The sequence below is a fragment of the Polypterus senegalus genome, chromosome 3, assembly GCF_016835505.1.
Source record: "Polypterus senegalus isolate Bchr_013 chromosome 3, ASM1683550v1, whole genome shotgun sequence".
In the NCBI taxonomy this organism is placed as follows: Eukaryota; Metazoa; Chordata; class Cladistia; order Polypteriformes; family Polypteridae; genus Polypterus; species Polypterus senegalus.
Genome location: NC_053156.1, coordinates 16,093,863 through 16,102,873, shown reverse-complemented (window position 1 = coordinate 16,102,873; position 9,011 = coordinate 16,093,863). Strand labels below are relative to the sequence as shown.

Here is a 9,011-nt window from a genome sequence, read left to right as displayed (position 1 = left end):
ATCCATCAAATTTTCATTCATTCATCCATCGAGTGTTTAATTAATTAATTTGTTCATTCATCAAATCTTTAAGTAATTAATTTGTTCATAAATTTGTCAAATTTTCATTCATTCATTCATTCATTCAATCTTTTATTAATCAATGATTTAATTCTTTCATTAAATTTTCATTCATTCATTTCTTCATCCACCCATTCATCTATTAAGTCATTAAATCATTAATCCCTCATTTATTTATCCATTTGCACGCAACCCCATACTCACCCATTCATTCATTTGATCATTCATTTATTTTTTCATCTTCCCATCTGTCCATCTATTCATTCATTCATCTAATCACTTAAGTTTTTCATTTGTTACTTCTTGTATTCATCTGGGAATTTCCCACTCATGTATCTATCCATCCTATTCATTCATACATGAACACATGAATGCATTAACTCATGAATCAGTTCATGTATCCACCTATTCACTCATTCCTTTCATTTCTTCATCCACCCACCTATTCAGCCATTCATTCATTCATTAATTCCTTTATCCAGTCACTCATTCATTTCTCCCTTTGTTCCTTCATCAATTCATCCACTCATCTATTCTTTAATTCTCTCATTTATTTATCCATCGTCATTCATTCCTTCATTTCTTCATCCACTCATTCACTCACCACCTTTCTACTCACTCATTCATGCAGTCATTCTTTCACTTATCCCTCCATTCTCCAGTCCCAGTTATCCCTTTGCAGGCTCACAGCAGGTTCAAGCCCGTCCCGTCCTCATTTTATTTTTCTTCCCTATCCTTCATCTCTGTTCCTATTCATTCATTCATTCCTTTATCCAGTCACTCATTTGTTTCTCCCTTTTATCCTCCATGCATTCATCAATTCATCCGCTCATCTATTAATGGATGCTCTTATTTATTTAGGAATCATCCATTCATCCATTAGCTCATGACTTTATTTCTTCATTCATTCATTCATTCATTCATTCTTTCATCCACCCACCCTCCTATTCATTCATTCATTCATTCTTTTCTTCACTTATCCCTCCATTCTCCAATCCCAGTTATCCCTTTGCAGGCTCACAGCGGGTTCAAGCCCGTCCCGTCCCCATTGCTCGTTTGATGATTTTTTAAAAATATTTGCTCCGTATCCTTGTTCTTTGAGAACTGCTTTCCCCTTTTAAAATATTATTTTGCTGCCATAACAGGAGTGAAGAGCCCTTCAAGCTCATAATGAGATCCTGAAGGAGAACCTGGCATCAAGTTCAAGACTGTTCTAGAACGCCAGATCTCGCACAGGCCTCTGTGATCACTGAATGGCAGTTCCTGAGTGATTCCTGGCTAAAACTCCAAAGACAATGCGGACATTCAAACCAAGTGAGGATTTTGTCCTGGACGTGAGGTACTGAGGCTTGATGAGGAGGGTGAAATGTTGGCCGACTCTTGTTTGGTTGTTGTCTCTAGGTGGCCTGTAGGAATGGGGACATGTGCTCCCGTGGTATCAGTGGCCCGAGACAAGTCACGATTTGGCATTGCACGTCCGAAAAGGGAGTCACACTGCATAGGCCATGCTACACATCCGCTTAACCGGGCGATGGGACGGTGGACGTCTGAAAAGCTTGTCATCGATAATTTATGAAAAGTCCGATTTGGAATCCACGTGGGGGATGTTGTCAATTCCCCAGGAATTCTAAAAGGGCAGGAAGGAGGCAGTACCCTCCAATTTCTGCCAGGGCAGTTCTTCTGACTGGTAGGTATGCCACTCTCGCCATTCCTCCCCAAGTTTTCCAAGTTTGGTCGCCTGATTCTTTTGCTTTTTTTTTTTAATGGCTTCCAAAACGGATCCATGGATTTTCATCAGGAGACCATCTAGTCCGGGTATTGGGCACCTTGACGTTCAGTCACTCCCATCCACCGGCTTCCGTGGCACCAAGAACACATTGCCGTCGTTGGTCTGCTGCAGGGTGTATTCCTCTGGAGAGTACGGCTTCCCTTCCTCGTCCCGGAGGCTCCCAAAGACCTCCACACTGAGCTCGATGATCTTCCTCTTCAGGTGGCTCAGGCTCTGGCCCATCTCAGATTTCTCCCTCGTTAGCTGCACCTTCTCCGCCTGCAGGAGGTCGATTTCCTTCTCCAGGTGCACGATGTTCTCCAGCTTGCGTTTGCGGCAGTTCTGTGCCGCCACTTTGTTTTTACCTCGCCGGCGGATGTCCCGGATGAGAGCCAGCTGGGCATCGTTCAGCTGGTACTTGGACAGATGTTCGTTGAAGTCGTCCACTGGCAGGTTGATGATCTGCTGGACGGGCAGAGGGATTTTCAGAGCCATGGCACGACGCTGGTCTCGGCTCACTGACATGTCCATGCGCACATTTGGAGATCGGTGCTTCTCATAGGGCCCCTCCGCTCTGCCACTGCTAGTTCCATGGTTAATGCCACTTTCTTTGTTGGTCCCAAGCTCAGGCAGAAATCCCTGGAGTGGAGCAGGAGGCATAGCCTGCTGCTGTATGTTTGCCGAGTGGCCATATGAAGTTGGCATTTTATAAGACTGGTGACTCATGTGGCACTGGTTTAGCTGGTGCTGGTGGTAGTCCATATGGTACAACTCCAAGAATTCCGGCCTCATCCTGGCTTGCTCCAGCTCCATCTCTAAAGGCTCTGCATCGCTGTAGTTCATGGAGCTGTCACCCGCACCGAGGTAGGGGTTACCTCCAGCTGTGGCAGTGCCTGGCGATGCCAATGGAGGACTTGAACCCAGGGACAGACCAGAGTCCGACTCCAGGTCATCCTGCAGGTGTGGCTTACAGAGCCCGGTTGCTGTTCTATGTTGGCTTCCACTGCCAGTCCCCATGGTATCGTGAATGCCTGACTCTGTGCTGCCCGTCATTGCCATGTGGTCCAGCATGCTCATGACCGGGGCAGTCAAGGGCTGCATGGAGGAAGGAGAGGAGCTGGAGGATGAAGGGACAGGCAGCATTCTGGCATAGCTGGGTCCTACTTGGGCAACATGCCCAAAAGATGAGTCCATGTTGCGGAGAGAGCCAATCCTCTGGCAGGACGCTGCTGGCACCATGTCAGGATAGGGGCGCTTGAAGATGGTACCTTGAGATGAGCCACAGAACTGCAAAGAAGAGCTGCTTGGTGATGGGTCCAATGGGAATCCAGGCTGGGGCATCACTTGCATAGGTGGGCCATAGTGGGCAGACTCATAGGTGGCATCAGCGGGCATCTCCAATTCCTGTAGAGGGAGAAATAAAAAAGACATGTTATGTTGTGACACCATAAAAATACCAGACTGTGGACTGCAGGGGGCACTCCTCAGCTGACCTAGAACCCAAAATGACTCCAAGGAGATGTGGGTTCAAGAAAGGCCTACAAGGAGGAGAGAACAAGGGAGACCTCAAAGGAACAAACAAACCCCCCGGGGAACCATTGGCTATTTCTCTCCAGTTCTCAGATGGGGTGCCAATTGCACATTTCCCACTCCAAATCCCCTAAAACACACTCCATTTAACACCCTCACTCCACCCTCTTTGGCCTCGTGAACCTCTGTCTATCTCTTACCCCAAATTCAACAGCCCTCTGGCTAGAAGGGTCCTTTAAGCCCCCAGCCCATGTGCATTTTCAGGGACAACTTTTTGCTGACAGGGTTATGACCTGGAATAAGCCAGCTAAGCAACTGCTTGAGGGCCCCGTGACCAGTAGAGGGCCCCAAACTCACGCAGTACATTGGGCCTCAGATAGGCTAGTAATGGGCCTGCCACTTGGAACATCTCTGGGTAAGGGAGGGGCTTCAGATGGACTGAGAACACCAGCCTAGAGCCCCCCTCTTTCATTCACCAATTAATTTATTCATACCGCTATCCATTCATTCATTTACCCACCCATCCATCCATTCTTCCATTCATGCAATCATCCATGTGTCCTTGCATTTCTGCAACCATCTATCTATCTATCTATCTATCTATCTATCTATCTATCTATCTATCTATCTATCTATCTATCTATCTATCTATCTATCTATCATATAGTGCCTTTCATATCTATCTATCTATCTATCTATCTATCTATCTATCTATCTATCTATCTATCTATCATTTACATAGTTCCTTTCATCTATCTATCTATCTATCTATCTATCTATCTATCTATCTATCTATCTATCTATCTATCTATCTATCTATCTCATAGTTCTTTTCATCTATCTATCTATCTATCTATCTATCTATCTATCTATCTATCTATCTATCTATCTATCTATCTATCTATCTATTCATTCATTATTGTATGCATCCAAACACTCATTCATTTCTTCATTTGTTGCTTCATGGATTAATTCATCTACTCACCTATTTTTCAGTCCTTTCATTTATTCATTCATCCATTAATTCATGTATGACTTAATTCACTCATCCAATCCTTTGTTTCTTCATTCTTCTGTTTAGTCATTCCATTCATTCATCTAATCACTAACCCAGCCACAGGGGATGCACAAACCAGTGTGTTTCTTCGTGCCGGTGCCAAGCTCAAGTATAAATGGGGAGGGTTACGTCAAGAAGGGCATCTGGTATAAAATTTTGCCAAATCAATATGCAGACAACAATACAATTTTCCATACCGGGTCGGTCGGGCACCGGGATAACAATGACCGCCACCAGTACTGTTAGCCAACAGGGTGCTGGCGGAAATTGGGCTACTGTTGGCTGAAGAAGAAGAAGGAGAAGAAGAAGAGGGGGGAAGACGTGTCCGGAGGCAGGAGGAGAGGAGGACAGTAAAGAGAGCGGAACTGAGGGTAGGACCTTTGAATGTTGGCAGTATGACTGGTAAGGAGGGAGAGTTAGCAGATATGATGGAGAGAAGGAAGGTTGATATATTGTGTGTGCAAGAAACTAAATGGAAGGGGAGTAAGGCCTGGTGGATCGGAGGAGGATTCAAATTGTTCTATCATGGTGTGGATGGGAGGAGAAATGGAGTAGGAGTTATTCTGAAGGAACAGCATGTCAAGAGTGTTCTGGTGGTGAAAAGAGTGTCAGACAGAGTGATGATTACGAAGCTGGAAACTGGAGGTGTGATGATGAATGTTATTAGTGCATATGCACCGCAAGTTGGGTGTGCAATGGATGAGAAAGAAGATTTCTGAAGTGAGTTGGATGAAGTGATGATTGGAGCGAATTTCAATGGGCGTGTTGGTGAAGGGAACAGTGGAGACGAGGAGGTGATGGGTAGGTATGGTGTCAAGGAGAGGAATGAAGAAGGTCAGAGGATAGTGGATTTTGCCAAAATGATGGACATGGTTGTGGTGAATATGTATTTTAAGAAGAGGGAGGAACACAGGGTGACATACAAGAGTGGTGAAGATGCACACAGGGAGATTACATCCTTTGCAGAAGATCTGATCTGAAGGAGATTGAAGACTGCAAAGTGGTGGCGGGGGAAAGTGTAGATAATCAGCACAGGATGGTGGTCTGTAGGATGACATTGGAGATCAAGAAGAGGAGGTTAGTGAGGACAGAGCCAAGGATCAAATGGTGGAAGTTGAAAAAGGAAGACTGCGAGGTTGAGTTTAGGGAGGAGGTGAGACAGGCACTGGGTGGCAGTGAAGACAGCTGGGTGACTACAGCAGAAGTAGTAAGGGTGACAGCAAGAAGGGTGACATCTGGAAAGAGGAAGGAGGAAAATGAAACCTGGTGGTGGAATGAGGAAATACAGGAGAGTATACAGAGGAAGAGGATGGTGATGAAGAAGTGGGATAGTCAGAGAGAAGAAGAAAGTAGACAAGAGGACAAGGAGATAAGGCGCAAGGTGAAGAGAGAGGTGGCGAAGGCTAAAGAAAAGGTGTATGATGAGTTGCATGAGAGGTTGGACACCAAGGAGGGAGAAAAGGACCGGTGGGCTACAGAGAGGGGCTCAGCTGGGAAAGATGAGCAGCAGGTTAGGGTGATAAAGAATAAAGATGGAAAAATACTCACCAGTGAGGAGAGTGTGTTGAGCAGATGGAAAGAGAACTATGAGAGGCTGATAAATGAAGAGAACGAGAGAGAGAAGAGGTTGGATGATGTGGAGATAATGAATCAGGAAGTGCAACGGATTAGCAAAGAGGAAGAGAGGACAGTGATGAAGAGGATGAAGAATGGAAAGATGACATACTTGTGGAATCATGGAGGTGTCTAGGAGAGATGGCAGTGGAGTTTTTAACCAGATTGTTTAATGGAATCTTGGAAAGTGAGAGGATGATGAGGAGTGGAGAAGAAGTGTACTGGTGCTGATATTTAAGAATAAGGGGGATGTGCAGGACTGTAGTAACTACAGGGGGATAAAATTAATGAGCCACAGCATGAAGTTATGGGAAAGAGTAGTGGAAGCTCAGTTAAGAAGTGAGGTGATGATTAGTGAGCAGCAGGATGGTTTCATGCCAAGAAAGAGCACCACAGATGAGATGTTTGCTCTGAGGATGTTGATGGAGAAGTTTAGAGAAGGCCAGAAGGAGTTGCATTGAGTCTTTGTGGACCTGAAGAAAGCATATGACAGGGTGACTGAGAGGAGCTGTGGTATTGTATGAGGAAGTGGGGAGTGGCAGAGAAGTACATAAGAGTGGTACAGGATATGAACGAGGGAAGTGTGACCGTGGTGAGGTCTGCGGTAGGAGTGACGGAGGTGGGATTACATCAGGGATCGGCTCTGAGCCCTTTCTTATTGGCAATGGTGATGGACAGGCTGACAGATCAAATAAGACAGGAGGAACAAACCCTGGGCAGGGTTCCAACCTACAACCAGGCACACACACACACACACACGGCCACCTAACCTGCATGTCTCTGGACTGTGGGAGGAAACCCACGCAGACACGGCGAGAACATGCAAACTCCACGCAGGGAGGACCCGGGAAGCGAACCCAGGTCTGCTAACTGCGAGGCAGCAATGCTACCCAGTGCGCCACTGTGCCACCCCATCATTCATTCATTCCTGCAATAATTTACGTGTCGGTTTATTCATTCATTCATTTAGCTATTCATTCCTTGCACTTCTTCATCCACCCACCTATTAATTCGTTTACCCACCAGTTCTTCAATTCTTTCATTCATTCACCCGTCAGATCTTTCATACATTCCTTTGTCCATCCATTTGATCATTTATTCATTCATGCATATTTTCATGTACTATTTCCTTCGTTCCTTCATCCATCCAGTTATTTATTTCTTCCATTGTTTCATCCACCTACTCGTCTATTCATTCATTCATTTGTTTATCCAATCAATTTTTCTATTTCTTCATTTTGTCCTTCATACATTAACTTACTGTGCATATTTTTTGGTATAGTGGAGGTAACGAGAGTCTGCGCCCGGCTAAGATTTGAACTCAAGCCTGTGTGGCACCATGCCAGTCACCAAGAAAAGGGGCATTTAAACAGAGAGTCTGACACATGTGAGCTTCAAAGAATCCCTAACCGTCCCACCGAGACAGCAAAGGCCTTTGAGTTTTGTACTATGTGGATGAATAGTTCTTCATTTTTAGGAATAAGGGTGCCCCGTATGCCAAGTGGTGCCCTTCATTTGTTGGGAGATGTCTGCTTTAAGTTCTTTTCATTATGCTTCCCATCATGTGCCATCACCACCTTCTGCACCTTGAAAAGCAAATATTCCCCTGAATGCATGCCAGACCTGGAATGATAGGCATGCAGCTGGCACTGCTGTAAGTGTACTTGGCAGGCGGGTGGCACCACATCGGTAGAGGTTGCAGTTCACTCCCCCTCTGTAAATCTTATTTCACTTGACATCTGACCTTTAAGGAGGAGAACTGTGCCCACGCCCAGAGCTAGGACACACGCAGGGTGGTGGTTCTCCACCTGGCAGCAATGGCCCCATTTCATCGAATGACTAATTGGATTCTAAATTGGCACAATGCTGTAGTGAAGAATGAGCTTCTTCGAAAGAAAACAGTGTAAAGTGTCCTCCTCCCCGTACTGTCATGATGCCCAAAGACCCCCCAAACCCCCTAGTGTACACAGTTGGTTGGCAGAAACGACAGAAAATGAGCCTGAGAAATGTGATGCCCATGTGATGTAGGGTCAGCCATAGAGCAGCCATTGTGTGCGCTGAGGTGAGTCGAAGGGGGGTGTTGGAGGGGTGCGCTTTAACCAGCAGGGACCTCAGAAGTGGAGTCGGGTTTCCTGGAGTAACAGATGGCCATTGTGCTGTCCCTGCCGTCGGCCGGCTGCCCGGCCAATCTTCCCCACCCCCTCTGCCCATGCACCACCCCCTCGCCAGCTCAATCAGCTTATTGTTAGTGGACTTAAGTGTGTGTGGGGGGGGGGGGGTATGGTAAACCTGCAGGTGGTGGCCACAAAGTTCAGTTTTGTAAGGTTGAAGGAATGGAGACAAATGCATCGAAGAAGACGTTGGCACCTGCAAACGGGCATTGAGCAGAACGAAACCCTTATGAGAGGCCGGGCTGCATAATTCTGAGCTCCTGGGCACAGGTTCAAAAAGTGGGCAGGACATGGAGAGGAGATCAGCAGGAGGCTGCACCTAATTGGCTTCTCAGCACTTCAGCATGTCCAACCACCAGGGGGAAGCACTGAGTTATGACACCCGTCCAGCTCCACAAGGCCACTGAATTGTGTGACAACAAATTAAGGGGACCGTCAAGTTCTATTACAGTTAAATCTTCTGCTACCATGGATATTGAAAACTAATTACATTTATATAGCGCCTTTCAAAGTGCTCACAGTGCTCTGCATAGACAGTGGGGAGCCACCAGCTACCTGGACAATGAGATGCCAGCCATTCTTGCACCAGTGTGCTCTTCACAATTTGGCTATTAGATGGTGAAGGGGTGAAAAAGATTTGTGAGCCAGAGTGGGCAACAGTGTGGTGGGCAAAGTAGCCTGGACATTGGGGTTCACCCTACTCTTTTTTTTTGAAAGATGCCCAGGGGTCTTGTACAATGACAGACAGTCAGGACTGCGGTTTTACTCCTCATTTGAAGTATGGTGCCAATGTTTACAGCTTAGTGTCCCC

General features: G+C 46.1%; 1 protein-coding gene across 5 annotated transcripts in view; it reads right to left on the bottom strand.

The window, feature by feature from the left end:
- Nucleotides 1–734: 734 nt before the first annotated feature.
- nfe2 (nuclear factor, erythroid 2) overlaps nt 735–9,011 on the bottom strand; it is a 65,799-nt gene continuing 57,522 nt past the window's right edge. For all 5 annotated transcript variants that reach the window (XM_039746693.1, XM_039746694.1, XM_039746696.1 and 2 more), the window contains one exon: nt 735–3,232. In XM_039746693.1, coding sequence (XP_039602627.1) covers nt 1,895–3,232 — 1,338 coding nt within the window. In that variant the 3' untranslated portion in view covers nt 735–1,894. The remainder of the gene's footprint in view (nt 3,233–9,011) is intronic.